Raw genomic sequence first — 16,926 nt, 5'->3', positions numbered from 1 at the left:
GATATACTGTATTCAACCACAAACCAGCAAAGAGTTACTACTTAATACATGTTCTTGAAAACCGCGATAGAGCGACGCGGCGCCGTTATTGTCTAGAAAACCTAACCTTGAGGCATTCTGACATACAGCCGCTTGAATAAAGCTAGCATGCCCCGTTAGCTAACACGTCTACTCCTGAATGGCTGCACACCGGAGGGTGAACATTTGTCTAGACATGCACCGCTACTGTGTGTCTATCATTCTGACACCGGGTGGCACCGGTATTAACCCCCCCCCCAGTATGTACATAGGTAACCGAGAGTACGTAACCAACATGAAAACAATAAAACACAGTGACGACACACTGTATGTTTATGGAATAATAAGCAGGGGAAACAATCTAGAAGAACATGGGAGATCATCCACAGGAGACATTTGAAATGAAACCGGGGGGGGGGGGGGGGCAAACACTTCCCAGCCTCTCATGCACCCCAGATTACAGCGAGTCGATGAACGTTACGGATTATCGTAACAAACACCTACGGCACAAGGCGCACGTTATCATCCAAAATGTCTGGAATTCTTCAGGCCAACAAGCTGAACATGTTTTAGGATCACACTCTCTCTCACACACACACACACACACACACACGGCCGCATGCCATTACGGGTGATAGCACCGTTGTCAGTTGACTGGTGCAATGTGAAGAATGTGGCGGCGTTTCTCTCACCAGGATGCTGGTGTTGAACTGGAGGAGGAAATGAGGTCACAGCCTCGCTCAAATTCACATCAACTTCATGTTCTCTCTTTTCTTTCCTCTTCGCTTTTTAAAACAATCCTCCTGACAGTCACGAGGAGCGTGGTGGCGGTCAAAAGGGGGGGGCTAAAAATAGCTCTTATTCGAACAGCTATTGGGATTCTTTTTTCCATTCGCTGAGTCACTTCAAGGCCTGAGCGAGAAAAGCAGCACGCTGCCGTCTGTCATGTTTGTGTCCGACACAAATAAAGTTCTTTGCTGGGGGGGCGGGGGACAGGGGGGCAGGACACATGGCACAACGCCAGGCAGGGCCCAGTTTAATAGGGTCCAGCTAGACAGAGAATAAGGAGGAAGAGAATTGATAAAGGAGGGACTGTGGGGACAGGAAGCTGCAGATCGACGGCGGCAAAGCGAGAGAGGCGGGGGGAGAGGCGGGGCGAGTGGGAAAGTGAGAGCTGAGCAGACGCTGATATTCTTAGGAAGTGAAGCTGAATGCAACCAGAAGTGTTAAACCAGTTTGACTGACTGACAGCCTTGAGCTGTTTAGTGAAAGGAATAACGACAGACGCCCCCCCCACCCCCCACCCCCCACAGACTACAGACACGTCAAAGGTTCTGGCTTGGCGCCACTCAAAATGTCGTCCAAATCTTCATCAGCGAATCCCTGCTGAGACGGGCAGGTAATAAAAGTTATAAAGCAGTTTTAGGGTTGACTTTTTGGGGGGGCGGGCCTCTCGTTTGGCGTTTGGCGAGTCTTCCGTCCCAGTCTCAACCGGATACTCTCAGCGGGAAGGACCGGCGGCTCGACTTGATGACACAAAATCGGACTCAAATCCGACTCTTCCACCCCACCAAGGAACGTTGGAAAGGCGTAGGGTCAGCCCGTTTGTGGGCTAGTCCAGCTAGCCCCACATTCACTAAACATCCAGGAACCGATCCAGGAATCAGGAACTCCAAACACCGGCTGATGGGGATGTGGAACCAAATGGGGCTTTCGCCTCCTGGGGGACATCGCTAACAACGTGAACACAGAAGCAGAGCTTGGGGGAGGGCAGAGAGTGGATCTGGCCTACAGTCACGCCCATATAAGGAAGCCTGCCCATGTGTGACATCACACCGCTCCAGTTTTACCCCACCCTCTGAAAGCGAGTGTTTTCAGCCAGTCCAACTTCTTTCATTGCTCTTTTTTTCTCTCCAACGCTCTCCAGTGTTACATTTCATAGAAAGACGGATGAAGACAGACGTCGTGATGTGACGATCTAGCGAGCTGCACTGATCTTCGCTTTTACGAGCTGCTCCTTTTTACGATGAAGGAGCCGTCTAGTCTTGTGGAGGCTTGTTTTATTGTACTTCGCTTCTTATTGGGGCTTGAACTAAAGCACGGAAGACCTCTGCCAAAGCAAGAATAACATCGTTTGGATGAAAACGCCTCTGCATTGATCTATACTGCTCGTGCACGCTAAAGTCTGAAGATAAATCCAGAGTACCTGCAGCAGAGGGAGAACATGCACACTCCACATCAGTGGAAGAGTTCCAACTGTGACTGAAAGCTGTGAGGCAGACATGCTCACCACTAGGGTACCGTGCTGCCCAAATAATAACAAACATCTCAACATAAGCTGGATGGAGTTTTATGGTGCAAGCAAGTAAACTGCAACAAATTAAAAAAACACACATTGGCAGAGGTAATACTTCACTGTGACAACAACACCTTGTTCCTGTCAATCATAACCCGGCTCAACTATAAGTACTGCTGATTGTTGAATATGTGCTTCATATCAATCCTTTTCAAATCTGAGTCTACTGGCAACAAGAAGGCAAACATGACAGGACAGGTAAAACACGCTGCAGGCCCCCACTAATGGTTTCAGCACCCCCACTAATAGTTTGATGGTTTTTCAAAAGCATGTCTGTTCACTACTTGACATTACATCCGTGTTTTATAGTAGTACTGCAATATTTTAGCCATCTAAAGCACACCCAGAAGGCTGGGAAGTACCGCTAATGACAGGAGGTGGGTGTGTTTTGCTGGCAGGGTCACACCTGCCGGGCGGTGCCTCGACAGGGGGTGTCACCCAAGAGCAAGTCGGCATCATTAAGTCGGCATCTCCGGGCGATGGAGGCTGCTGCTGCAACATGGCTCCACTTTTACACTCCGGTCTTCTATCGTCCACTTGAGGACTTTTCACGGAGTTGACTCGCCCCCCCCCCCCCCCTGCCGGGAGTTTACTCTTTAAAGATTAACTCGTCATGGCTCTGTCCCAGATCCAGTGTCTGGACGACAACCACGTCAACCCGCGGACTAATGAATCCAAACCGGACTTCTTGTACAGCGAGGACCAGAGGCTGGCCCTGGAGGCTCTGCTCCGGGACGGTCGCCAGTCGTTCGTCAAGTTCCTGGAGGAGCGCCACATGCGGGGCTTCCTCTCGGACCTGGAGCAGGAGACCCTGACGGGGACGCTGGAGCCCTACGACCCCGGCTCGGAGCTTTTCCCGGAGGACGCCGAGGAGAACCAACCCCCGCTGTCGCTGCACTACTGGCCGGACTTATCGGACCTGTCCGTCCCGCAGATGGACCTGGGCTGGCCGCATACCGAAGCCTACCGCGGCGTGACGCGCACCTCCGTGTACACGCAGCCCCCCCTGGAGGGGCAGACCCACATCAAGGAGATTGTCAGGAAAATGATCGCGCAGGCGCAGAAGGTGTGGTAACACTTTCAAACATTTGCGTTGACTTTGCACCGTTTTCTCCGAGTAGCAGGATGCCTGTTGGACAGAACTTTAACCATGGAAATGTTATGTCAACAGACCCAACCAGTCAGCTCCGGAAGCGTCTTAACGGTTAGAAAAATCGGTTGGAAATGGATCCATTGGAAAGAAGTGCTAATACCTGAATTGTTAAGCTAGCAAAGCTAAATGACAGGTAGATAGTTCCTCAAATAAATAATACACACTTTGTCCTGTAAGTTCATTAGAAAGCTATTTTGGGCTGGAAAGGTAGTTACCCTGCGGAGCGCCACGACAAGGAGGTGCTCCAAAACAAAAGGTGTTGCTGTCAGCCAGGGCCGGCCCAAGCCGGCACGGGGCCCGAAGCAGAACTCTATTGTGGGGCCCTCACACTTGGAAAACGTAATGAATGACTAGTTCTTTTAGGGGCCCCCTACTGGTCGCGGGGTGCTTAGTTGGCTTATGGCGTGGGCCGGCGGTCTGTCAGCTGAACCACGCCAAAACAACATCAGCAAACTAAACAGGTCAGGACTCGTGTTGGTGTTTGTGTAGAAGGCGAGTGACTAGGAGTAGATATCAGATACAAGATAACGTGAAGATGGGGGCGGGGGGCGGAAAGGTTAGCAACTCTTTAACAGGCCACCGTGTCATGCAAGCGTATTGCTGAGGAAAAACACAATAATAAAGCATGGAGGCTGTGATTTAGGTTGTGTAGCGAAGCCTCTGTGGTTCATTGAGCATCCATAAACGTCCATAAAGTTTCCTATAAAGACATGATAGACTGTTCTCATGTTTGATGTCCAAAAAGAGGCTCAAGGACACGTTACCGGTTTAGCATGGTTAAAGGGGACCTCCACAGAACCAAACCAGAAGCCACAAGAAGAGGCAAGCAGTGTCTTCACTAGCTTTCATTTCCAATTCAACAGAAGCACATTGAGGTCAGAGTCCAGACTGAAGGGACCCGGCGAGACCGTGACGAGCAAAGTGCACCGAGTTTTACCATCAGGGATTGGAAGAAGCGTCTGGCACTTCCTGAGACGGCGCGCTATGCTGGTATTTGCATGTGCACTGTGAAAAGGTGACAAAGACGTTATATACGTCAGCGCCACGGGTGGCGTGTCTGGAACACCCTTTGGGCATTTCTGGCGCTATGCAAATACCAAATGATGTAGACAGCTAGCTGCGAGTGTGGATTCCTTAATTGCTATTTTTTTATTTGAACAGGAAGTGAAACCTGTGGAACGGCTTGAATGATGTTGGTTTTAACCTTGCAAACATGCGGTGCCGAATGCGGACTCCCTGCGTTTCCTGTGTTTCCCCGGGTGCTAACGGCGCATAACCTACTTTCTGGTGTGTTTGCATATTCAGGTCATTGCAGTGGTGATGGATGTCTTCACCGATGTTGACATCTTCAGAGATTTGATCGATGCTGGTTACAAGAGGAAGGTTTCCATTTATATCCTGGTGGAAAGCACGACGTTACCTCATTTCCTGTCCATGTGTCACAGGGCCAACATGCACGCCGGACACCTCAAGGTACGTATCGTTTCAAGATCCAAGCGTACATGAGACGCCCACAATCTGCACAAAAACGCCCATGAAAATAAGCATTTAAAAGTGACTCCAAAAACCTCCCTGTTTCTCTTTGATTGCCATTGTTCACCCGTGATGAAGGAAGGTAAGAAACTACAGGTTTAGCCCTAAAATTAAACACAAAGCACAAAATGGATAGGAAACGGAATACAATCAGAGCCATGGTCTAGCCCAGTGGTTTTCAACTGGTGGGGCGGAACCCAAAAGTGGGCTGTGGATTTATCCTGGGTGGGTCGCGGATGTCTGAATTCTTACATGCTGTACTTTGGGTGAATGAGATGTGTTTTCTATGGAAAAGGATAACTATTTTACAGAGAAAAGTACATTTTCTGGGATTAAAAATCAGCAAATCTGCAGGACTGCTATTGCTTAATATTGCAAATATGCGGAGCGCCACTGTACGTAGGAAAATAAACACAGCTTTAAACCACTTTGACCCACTTTTTCTAGTCAGCAGTTGTTTGGAACACATGCCCAGGCTTGACAAACAATACCGACATTGTAAGACTCCGCCATTCGTGTCATACTAATGATAAACAAAACAGTCAACAGACAGCAGCTCGATTTCTTTTGATCAAATGTAGAAACATCTTTGAGGTTTCAATCAAGTCGTATTATGCGTGAAAGACGCAATCATCCGTTTGCTGATGCACAACTCCGCCAGAACATCACAGGCAGTCCTCCATCCACAACGTGCCCCGCCCTGATACGCTGCCCTTGCTAAGAAATGCCAGACGGTACAGCACTTGGGCCAAACGCAATCTATGGTTGTTGGTCAACCTTCAATTTGGTCTCCAATATTTCTAATATGGAGCGGGCTGCGAATCATTTCCAGTCCAATAATCTGAAGCTGGTTGTTTCAAATAGTCGATAGTATGAAGAAACAGTTGTGAGAATATCTAGTTTGGCCTAAAAAACTAAGATAATAGGTCTGATTTAATGAATGAATGAAAACATATTCACATACGAGAGGCTGAAATCAGAGAAAGCTTACATATTTCAAACAGAAAACAATTAATCCAATACTAAAATAGTTGTCGATTAATTGGATTCAACAATGAATTATTGCATCCCAAAAGCTGTAGCATGTAACAATAACCCCATTATGTCGCTTTATTAAAAATTATAGTCCATTCCTTTTGTATCAATCCCGACCAAATGTCCCGATTCCAACCTTACTTGCTCGCAACGGTAGGAAAATCATCAGAATTGTGTTCCAGTTTGAACATGTGGGAGTGAGTTGTTTGTTGCTGTGGATTGTTTGATTGACAGAGGATACACAGGACCTCAAGCTAGCTGCCAAATCCACAAACGTTTATTGGAGTTGATTTTGACTGGAGGGAGAACACACACCTGGAGTGAAATGATTTCCAGTAGATTTACTAAGCATTTACTTAGAGTTTATTTCCATATGCTTTACTCCCCAAACCCTTCCAATGTGTGACGGAATCTGAAGTGCACATTCTAGCCCAGTTAGTCCAAAGTGTAGACTTGATAGAAATAGACTAGAATAAGGCCACAGGCTGGCGCTTCCAAAAACCGACAAACGACAAAAACAGGCGCGCACACGCTCGACTCCCCTGTGCCAGTTCGTGCCTTGGAGGAAGTGAAGGCAACACAACGGCAGCCCGACACTCTCGGTGCCATCTGCTTCTGGATTATCAGCAACACGGCAGAAAAGGCCACGGTCTCATGCGGCGCCCAGCGCGGCACGGGCAAGGGAGGTTGGCAAGTTGGCTGCGGTTCGGACAGATGTACTTTTGTGGCGTCTGCCTTCACCAACGCTCGGGGTCCTCTCCACACTACTTTAATATTTCAACTTTATGCCATTAAGATGATGTTATTATTCTCTTGAATTTGTTAGATGCCATCTTTTTTCTCTTCATTTTCTAATAAAGCTCGGGAATATGTTTGGATGAACGCATTTGTGTTTAATTGGCCATCACTACAGCTCATTAGCTCAGTCGGTTCTTAGTTGGAGCTGCACCGTGATCAAAGCTCGTAAAGTGCTTCCACTCTGCACCACATTCTTTCTCCAACAGCCAAAGGCTAAGAAAAATGAAATGTGCTGATCTTATCTAATCGCTCAAAAGAATGAAGAAAGGGGAAGAGAAACCTGTGACCATAAAGGGAGGAAGAGAGAACTTCCAACACATGACCCACTCAATCAAGCTCTGCGGACAAGGCCGAGCCTGAACTATGCTGCTCCTTAAATCCACATAGATCGCTTCCAAGATGATTAGGCCCACACTAATTCTCCAATTATTCCAGATCAACAAGTGTGAACAACCAATTCATTATGGAAGGTGGAGGTTTGCTAAGTGTTGAGTCCTCAAACTTGCAGCCAAAAGGCTACTTGTTGCATAACAGGCTGCAACGCAGATGTTCAATGCTCCACTTTGGTCAACATCACTTTCTTTTTCCTATGAGTATGTAAGTAAAATTAATCCACCGGTGTCTTATTTACGTCTTATTTACTCGTATCCTGTCTACTACACTGGGTAATATAAGGGTAAAGTTGACTGTAGGGGTGTTATTTCATGTTTGGGGGGCTCTAGTAATGTTACAAACTGCATTTATAAATCCTACTTCACGGAAATTCACTTATCGTGGCCGGGTCTGGACGCAATAAACCGTGATAAAGGAGGGATTATCGTATATGTGCCAGTATACACATAAATATTACTAACATAAAGCATGATGACCAACCAATGTGTGTGTATTACAGCACCTTCGGGTACGATGCACAGAGGGGTCGGAGTTCTACACGCGGTCCTGCACCAAGGTCAGAGGTCGCCTGGGCCACAGATTCATGTTCATCGATGGAGACAAAGCTGTATCCGGGTCATTCAGGTGATCATGCTGTATAAATGTAAACGGATTATTATCATAAGTCACTGAATACCACGTTCAAATGCTTTCATATGTATGGTAATATTTCTCGCCAGACTTAGTACTTGGTATCTGGCCATTTGGAAACCTGTGACTCAAACTGTCAGCATTTTACTCTCTAGACGTGTCACATTTTATTGTCAGCTAATATATACGTTTATATCTGCTCACGTTTTTATAGTTTCACCTGGATGTCCTCACGACTGGACAAAAATCTGGTCACCGTGGTTACAGGCCAGGCGGTGGAGGCCTTCGATCATCTGTTTCGCCACCTTTACACGACCTCCAGATTTGTAGATCTCCGACAAGTCAGCATAAACCCTGAACCGGAGCCCGAGCCGGTCCAGCAGCCGGTCCCCGTAGTCCTTCCTTCCACGACTCTTGCACGGAAATTGTACAACCCAAAGTACGCTTTACTGATTGGAGATAATGCAAGCACTCCACCCCCTGCAGCTGAAAATAGCCCCAAAGAGTCGCAGACGCCGGAGGTCCCAGATAGCAAAAAGAGGCGACGAGGAAGGGGGAGTCCAGAACCCGCAGAAGAGCTCATCCATCCGGGACTTGTTAATTTAGAGAAGGCTTGCTTGATCTCCTACCTGCCGACGTGGCCAGAGCCCGACCCCCCAAGCGATGTCATCGGGTTCATAAACATCATGGATACCAGCAAACCGACTCAAGTGCATCTGCAGCGCTCCGAGAGGTTTGAAACCAGTCAAGCCATCCGGTTCAGCAGTCCTTTCAGCATGCCGAAGGAAATCCTGCCTGAGGTCGCAAGGCCCAGGGAGTCCACTTTCAGGACAGAGAAGACAAATCCTCCAATCAAAGCTGAAGAACCTGTACATGATCCCCCCGGAACCAAAGCTGAGAACCTGCAAATAGGATCATTTCCATCTGGTGCATTAACTCGTCAAGGTGACGGTCAGCCCAGGAAAAACACAACCTCCCAATCTAGCAACCATGAACACACCAAACAGACTGCCAAGTACAGGACGTACGGAGTGGAATCAAACAAGACAGAAGTCAGTCAACCGGAAAACCGGGATGATTCAAACCCAGCAGCAGACCACAAACAAACTAAAACAGCTACGACGCTGAGGCAGGCTGATCATCCCGAACAAGGTAGCACCACTTCAACTAATAATCCTCACTCTGCATCAGTCAGTTCCACATCCTTCTCTGATAATAATCCCATTCCCACAACGACCAGTATGGCTGCCGATGCTCCTTTGTCAGTAAACAGCTCCTCCTTTGCGCGCCCTACTCTTACCTCCCGCTTTGAAACCGTCCAATCACACTTATCCTCGTCCTCAAGCTCAAATACCGAAAACCCGGCACCTCACACTGTCCATTCGGTTACCAAAAATGGCGACACCAGCAATGGCCCCAGCATGGTAAACACTAGTACTCCTAAGAGGCCTGAGAGCCTGACCACCAAGAAACCAGACGGCTCCAAGTCCACTGGAGAAAGCCAGCAACAGATAGCTGGAATGTGGGGAAAAAGCAACAGAGATATCGGAATACTAAAATATGACAGCAAGCCGGATAAAGAAGCAGTTGGACGACCTGATGGAAAGGCAGGAACCTCATGGGTTTCTGATGAGGTCAACACTACAGACCACGATGGAGATACAAAGCCACGGGCAGACCATGGAGCCACAGGAGAGACTAGCAGAGCTCCAGCAAAACCGATCCCTGGTTCCAAGTCTGCAAACATCCAGAATGAAAACCACTCTGAGAATAAAAGCTACCATGTAAAGGAGAACAAACCTCAAAGGATATCTTATTCTGAAAGACCTACGTTGAGTATGTGGGAGAGGATTCAGGCACAAACCCTTGAGCCATCCAGAACGGATGACACACCACCACAGCTTCCTGATGATGTTTCAAATCCAGAAAAGAACATCATCAGAAGAGCCTCCCAGGAACCATCACTCCCTGTTGCACCTGAGGAACCACCAAACTTGCATCTGCCAGACATCCCATCATTGGAAAGAGAACCGCGGTCAAGCCTGGAGTCACCTACAAAGACTCAAGACTTCCGAAACTCTACGTCGGATATGAGTGATGGCTATCTGTCATCCAATCGATCCACGACGTCTGAAGAGTATTACGAATGCAGTGGCTCTCCAAAGCAGGAAAGGGTGTTTGATCCCGATAACACGCATGCAAATACTCCTCAGGCCGCTAACACCAGTCCGTTGGTTGTGGACTATAGTCCTTATGCTGCTTTGTTTGGCACCAAAGACAAGCATACGACAAGTCATGAAACTCTTGATAAGAACGTGAAAATGAAGGACAAGGACATGACAAATAAAGACATCGCTATCAAAAAGATGGACGGAAAGGGTGAGAAACTGAGGTCAGAACGGGATTCCAAAGGAAAAGAGAAGAGGAATGGCGAAGAGTCGAAGACAGCAGGGGTACCGATGACTGTTGCCAAAGGGAAGGACACCCAAGCTCTAACTCCCGTGAGAAAGCGGGCGTTGAACCCGTCAACCACGGAGACACCAGTACACAAAGTATTGTCAAGAGCTCAGAGGGCGGGACCCAGCGACGGTTCAGGCCGACAGGTTGATGGTCCGAAGGTACGAGCATACAATGAGAACAACGGCAGTTCGAAACCATAGTCGACCATTAGGACACAAATCACATGACTTTTTAGAGTGATGTTTTTTCTTAGCTGTGATGTCACGCAGTGCAGGTATTGCCTGCGATGTACAGAATGCGGCAAGAGGCGCATCACTAATGCGCGACATGACACTTGGTCGTCATTCATTATGCAACAAGGAGACGAGTGTGCAAAAGTGATGTTTAATGAAGCATTCGAGCGCACCCTGATACAATAATAATGAATTTGTTAAAGTTTGATACTTTCACATTTGGCGACATTATGCATCATTTGAACTCGCCGTTGACCTGAGACGCCATACCGGCAGGAATAGCCTGTTCACGCCGAGCTGGTGAAAGCTTGGTATTTCATATGCCATTGGCAACGGTGCTCTTTGGTCTGTTTGCATTTGTATTTGTGGCGGCACGAGAGAAATATAAAGCACAACGTCTCCTCTGCTTTTTGCAGCAGCCGAAATCCACGTCCAAGCCTTCTCGTCCCGCCTCAGCGACCCAAGGAGAGAGGAAAGTGTTCCACAATACTTCACAGGTCTTGGAGTATTTAGCGTCTTTTCGCAAGGCATCGTTGGGACGACCGCCTTCATAGTTGCATCACATCACAAACATCTACCTGTAAAAGCCTGAACTTGCCTCAATTCACAGCGTGCTAAAAAAACAAAAAAAAAAAGCTAGTCAAAGCACGGCAAAAAACACGGACAAGACCAAAGTTCCATTTGTTGTCATCCTTGGCTGGTTGGACAACCGTCAAATGTTGACGTACAAGACAAGCTAGTTATGGAATCACTGGGAACAAGCTCTCAAGCTATCAAGTTGAGGGACCCTCCCTAAAGACCAACAGCTCCACCCCTGGTGACCACCGAGTAGGTTTAGGAGATTAGAGGAGATGAGTCTGTGGCCGTTCCCATGCTCGTACCGTCTCACGGGTTCATCAAGACAGGACAGTGAAGATGCCACGCCTAAGAGTCCCTTTCAATGATGCCAAAACCAAAGTTCATTGTACTGAGCACAATTAGCCAAGAAGGGGAGTTACCTAGCTGCTTCCATCTGGGCAACACCCTCTTGGGAGGTATGGGAACTCGAGTTGAACACGTGTCAGGTGAAAACTATATTTGGGTAGGGGTGATAGTATCCGTGGGCTTAGTTAGACACTTTAGTTGCTGTTGTATCCCAGGCCGTGTTCGCAATTGTGGTCTAGTACTCCGGTCCGGACCAAAGTAAGACAAAGCTACCTGTTGACTGAGAGATGCAGATTTATAAAAGTCGGCAAAAGGCCACAGTCCGACTGGAGCGTCTTTGTGGTCAACTGTCATGGTAAAGATGCTGAGTCATCTATACGGCTGGACGTTTGCATATGTGGCCGGTCCTGGTCCGCTTGCTTGTGTGCCACAGGGTTTGGATGATACAGCTGACCCTGGATGAAACAAACCGCATTACGGTCATCCCTTTGAATATGGCGGCTTCACTCTATCACGGTTTATGAAATAAATGAACTAATAATAATAATCAAATGAAGCATTCAAGCTTTAAAAGGGCTAAATGAAGACAAACAAATATACGGCATCATGTATGTAGTGTAGTAAACGGGGCGTGTGGCGTCAGCTAGCCTGAGTGGACTGTGTTAGCCGAGTGTTAGCGCTGTGGAGAGCCGCATTGTTGGTGGCGCGTACGAGTGACCGGCATGAGTTGCAGTTCCTGTGTGGATGTTACACGTTACATGCATACATGTTCTCCGCTTGTTAATAAAGCCATTGAAGCGCATCGTCAGACTCTCCTTATCCACCAACGGCGATTACGGTTGTACTCTACACTGGTCACTAGGTGGCAGTAATGTTACACTGATAGTAGCTGACAGTAACCATCGTGCTGTCAATGCTAACGTACGAGTCCATCATGTCTTATTTATGTCTTATGTCCACTGCTTTGGGTAATACAAGTAAATGTGGCTACAGGGGTGCTATGTCACATCTACAGGGCTCTAATAATGCTAAAAAACATTTAGAATTATTCCAGTTGGGTCTGGAATTCCAATTATCAGCAAACCCACCACGTTTGTTTTCTACAAACCAAAGATAAGTATGAACAAAGTCTTCATGGAGAGCAGCGGTAAACAAATCAGGTATTTTCTGTAATCTAACCACTAAATTGAAATTAACTTCAATTCAGATGAATTGAAATGAATCTGTGGCGTTCTTTTTGGAGATGATGGTTATGTGACAATGTAAATATGTGCTTATATTTGGTTTTTAAATGTTGGAATTTGCTTTGTGAAAGGTTTTAGTCGCACATGACAAAAGGATCATTCATTCACATTCCATTCAAAATATCACAATATGAATGGGAATTCTGGGAATGTTCTGCTATCATTTTTTTATTTGAATCGATAATATCAAATCGTACAATAATGGTTTTGTCACAATGTCTGACATTAAATCCATCTGCTATCAGACTGTAATATTATATTATTATTATTTTTATACCAAAACATTCATGGACTCAACCAAGACTTTTTTTTTTGTTGTTTTGTTTTTTTTTCTTCCAAGGATTTATTTATTGTCCACTCATACTGCATATATATCGCTCTTTTCCATTCAAAGTATGTTTTGGTAAAATATTGTTACTTTATTATTGTTAAAATATACTATTATTAGCATAATGTACAGGAAGTGACTTTACAATTGAAGTTACTGATTTTCCATGCTTTGTCCAAAATGTTATTATACGTATATCTAGAATGTTGTTGACATGACGATAAAGCATCAGGACGTTGGGCGGGCAAATAAACCCATTAAAGACACCAATGGAATGGCTGAACGGGGGTCCATTAATCAGGAAATGCATTCTCCCACTGAACCCGAAACTGACGCCGCGGTTTTTCCACTCGAGAAAATGAAGCATTTTGTTGTGTGTAATTACCTTGATTATAACATCTGATGATAACGATTACACACGCCACCCCCAGAGCAGACATGGCGTCTGTACAGTTTTTACTCAGATTCTGGAAACAGTCACGCATCCGAAGAGTATTCTCAAGAAGCCCATCCCAATGCGTGATTTGGGCCCATACCGGATCGCATTGCTATCGGCCCATACTGGCCGATATCGGAAGTGAAAAAGTTGCATCAGGACACCCCGAGCTTTTACAGTATCACATTCTTATGACGTATTCTCTGCCTGATTTCTCCACTGAGACAGAAAATATTTTTGACTCCACCAAAAAAAAAGTTGACCTCAATTCTTCGACATTGGCTATGGATCTTAAATCATGGATGGCTTCCTCTTAGCCGCTTTGAAAGAGTCGGAAGACACATGCGAGCCCCCAGGCAGAACAAGCTGGGACGGATTAAATATCTGAGAAGTTTATCTGAAAGTCTTTTTCACACTCAGCCTGTCAAGAAAGTCTTACAAAAAGCCTGCGGTGTTCATGTACAATCCTGTGATGCCATATTTCTATGAAAATATTACATGTACAAATAAGGAATCCTACTTCCGGAACCGTCCGGACTACTGTACACTAACAATATTTTAATTGGATACCAGCACTGCATGGCACAGGTGACCCAATGGCATACCTGACTTTAGGGACTTCCTCAAATATTCAGCGAAGGAGGTACTTCCCAGTAGTTGCACCTTAAAAGTACTGACGATTGTTTTCAGTGTCGCATGCAAGCAAGATTCTTGTCTGGGGTGGAGGATGGAGGCCGGTATGCACGCCAGGTATTTGTTGGGTTGACGATGGACGACCTGAAAGAAAAGAAAGCCGTCTGTCGCTGGCGTGATCGCTAGACAGATAAAAGGTTGGGTCCAACCTGAATGTGCAACACACCGCGAGGCCACGGTCTTGAATAGTGCAACACACACACACACACACACACACACACACACTTCATGGATGTGCTGTGATGTTGGGGTTTTATGCCTGATGGGACCGTATGATAGTGGACATGTCCAGAACAGGATGCAGTACATTTAAATACATCATCCCCTCTCCCTCAGGCCATTTATATGGAGATCAGAGACTTGCCCCCCCCCCCACCCCCCACCCCAGCAGTCTAATATAGGGAAAGTAGCTAACCCTAGCATATTGAATGCAGAGCAGCCAAAGTGTCCACGCAAGGAGACATAGCCACACAGGAAGAGGTGGAATGTTAAAGATTGGGCCACACAAAGATAGGAGGACAATAGTACCCCTTTTTTGGGGGCAGGGGGTGGGGGGTGACACACAGCCACATGCACTCACTGATGGAATACAGTGAACTTGTCTCAGATATAAGGACAGGAGTGGGCTGGAGTGACTGTCCGCCAACGAGAAAGTGGGACCATGACATCCACGTGATGCCGACCCCCTTCTGACACGTAGCATAGCATGAGTCACTCTTTAACGAGCGCGTCCTCCCTCACTCAGTCCCGTGGCTAATTAGCTTTCCAATTAGCCTGCTGATCATATAGTCACACGTGTCAGTTCAAATGTGTCCACAGCGAGGGGTGAGCGGAAAGACCAAGATGTTACAGAATGTTCGATGCCCACGGTCTTCGCTTGGGCACAAAGACCACGTCATTGTCTGGGGGGGGAGTCGGCGGGGTTCCTCCCCCTCAGTGATAAAGATCATGCCCTCTTTTGGAACAGGAAGAACATCCTTTATGTGACTGTCGCAGCCAAACTACAGGAAGCATCTTAGTCACACATTCTAAGATGATACACATACAGTTGGGTGGAAAACTATTATTTATTTCAATTTTTACTTTATTTGTCATATTTAATTGTTTCAGATTTTTAAAAATGCAACCTATTATTATGCCGGCCACCAGTCCTGACAGCAGGTCACCGTTTACAGCGAATATGAAGTGGTGATGCTGCTGGTGTGAATATTTGCCTCCTGGGCCCCCCCAACATGGGTGTCACATCCAGGAACGCCACAACCCAGAAGACTGACAGAATCGTCACGCAAAGAACAGCTTTTACTTGCAGATGGTGCGTTCCAACAGCTGCTTTGAAGACGTGACAGGCCCAAAGAAAGCAGCCAAGCAGCATTAACGCAGTAGAACTCCCCGACTATATTATAATCATATTTGCCACATATAGCTGCAGGGTGCCCTCGATTGTACACTTGTATGGATTTTCATCACTGAGCTTTTCGGTGCCGTTTCCACGGGGTCCTGTAGCGGCGCGGATGCTGCAGGATGCTGACTTCATCCAACACAAATCCCGTTTTTCCAGAGGCCAAACCTGTTTTAAGTTCATGTGGCAGGGTGTCCACTTGACTTATACGGGAAACTTGAACGCGGCATAGGATGACGCATGAGAAATTGATTTTTTTTTCTGGATTGGTCACAGGATGTTGAGTATCAGAGGCATTTGAGCAATTTAGCTGAATTTTAATTACTGCTAATTACATAAGACATATGGACAAGGAAGGAACTCATATATAATCAGGAAACTACTGGCTAAAACGAAAACATCCAAATCTAGTTTGGTTGAACTTCACCAACAGGAAGCGTTTTGCGCACCCCCTCACAAATGGGAGGAGCCATGTTTTGCCAAAATGCAAGACAATGACTTATTATAAAAGCAGCTAAATATCCATTATCCAATAAGTCATATCCAAGGATGACGGGAACGACAGCACCGAGTGTCCTGTGTGGAGTTGGGAGAAGACTTCCACTCACACGGCAGTTAGCTTGTCAACATGCTAATCTTACATCGCACCCCCGTACTAGCCGGTCCCCCTGTGACCTCTTCTGCGGGTCAGACACATTGACAGAGTGGTGTGGAATTTTGGAGACACAGTGCAAAAGGGGGTTTACGTGCACCAACTGCTGAGGTCTGCAGAGAAATAAATACCCGAGACCAAACCTCACCATGGTGGGAATTGCTCTCAGTGCCGCTGTGGCCATTACCACGACAGAAAGTGAAAATGCAAGCAAATACGGAGTTGACCCAGGAGTCCGTTCCATCCCTAAACCATTCATTAACCAAGACACTTCAATCTATGGAGTGTATTTCTATAGCAGAGAAACGGTACAGGACAAAGTGGATACGGTGGCGGGACAGAAAAACAGGTGTGGCCGCCACTTTCCGGAAGGACCCATCTGCACCCGTTCTAGCGACTGCTTGGGGACGCTAAATAAAATATGAGCTTCAGACTTCCCTTTCAAGCACGCCTCACTTCATTATTGCTACGACTTTAACCGTGTGAGAATCAATAGCGTGTCCTGTTTTGGGGTTGATTCCACTTAGGAGCGGAGGGGGAAGGATGTCAAATTCACATGACTGACCTCCCAGAGTCTCTTCCCGAATCCGCTTGGCTCCACGCTGACCCAGGAACAAGATGAACCTAGCAAGGCAAAAGAC

At 46.8% G+C, this 16,926-nt stretch overlaps 1 protein-coding gene and 1 long non-coding RNA gene across 2 annotated transcripts; one reads left to right on the top strand and one right to left on the bottom strand.

The window, feature by feature from the left end:
- The first annotated feature begins 2,898 nt into the window (after positions 1-2,898).
- Positions 2,899-13,403, top strand: LOC131103600 (uncharacterized). Its single transcript, XM_058049999.2, has 5 exons — positions 2,899-3,440; positions 4,833-5,000; positions 7,786-7,910; positions 8,131-10,534; positions 11,026-13,403. The coding sequence occupies exons 1-5, from the start codon at positions 2,988-2,990 to the stop codon at positions 11,161-11,163; spliced, it is 3,288 nt and encodes a 1,095-aa protein (XP_057905982.2). The 5' UTR covers positions 2,899-2,987; the 3' UTR covers positions 11,164-13,403.
- LOC144901879 (uncharacterized) lies at positions 7,785-16,911 on the bottom strand. Its single transcript, XR_013630018.1, has 3 exons — positions 16,851-16,911; positions 14,147-14,318; positions 7,785-7,919 (listed from the first exon to the last, which is right to left on the bottom strand). It is a non-coding gene; the product is annotated as an uncharacterized LOC144901879 (long non-coding RNA).
- Between the last annotated feature and the right edge of the window lie 15 nt (positions 16,912-16,926).

Source organism: Doryrhamphus excisus, linkage group LG16 (assembly GCF_037039965.1).
Source record: "Doryrhamphus excisus strain RoL-2023G ecotype Guam linkage group LG16, RoL_Dexc_Guam_v1.1, whole genome shotgun sequence".
NCBI classification, from domain to species: Eukaryota; Metazoa; Chordata; class Actinopteri; order Syngnathiformes; family Syngnathidae; genus Doryrhamphus; species Doryrhamphus excisus.
The sequence above is the reverse complement of the archived record's forward strand: the minus strand, read 5'-3'. Positions and strand labels throughout refer to the sequence as shown.

Bases quoted from the DNA above. Each gene is read 5' to 3' on its own strand.
- LOC131103600 (XM_058049999.2), top strand. From the start codon at position 2,988: ATGGCTCTGTCCCAGATCCAGTGTCTGGACGACAACCACGTCAACCCG. The intron at 5,001-7,785 runs GTACGTATCGTT...TGTGTATTACAG, and splicing joins TGCACGCCGGACACCTCAAG to CACCTTCGGGTACGATGCAC. The intron at 7,911-8,130 runs GTGATCATGCTG...ACGTTTTTATAG, and splicing joins GCTGTATCCGGGTCATTCAG to TTTCACCTGGATGTCCTCAC.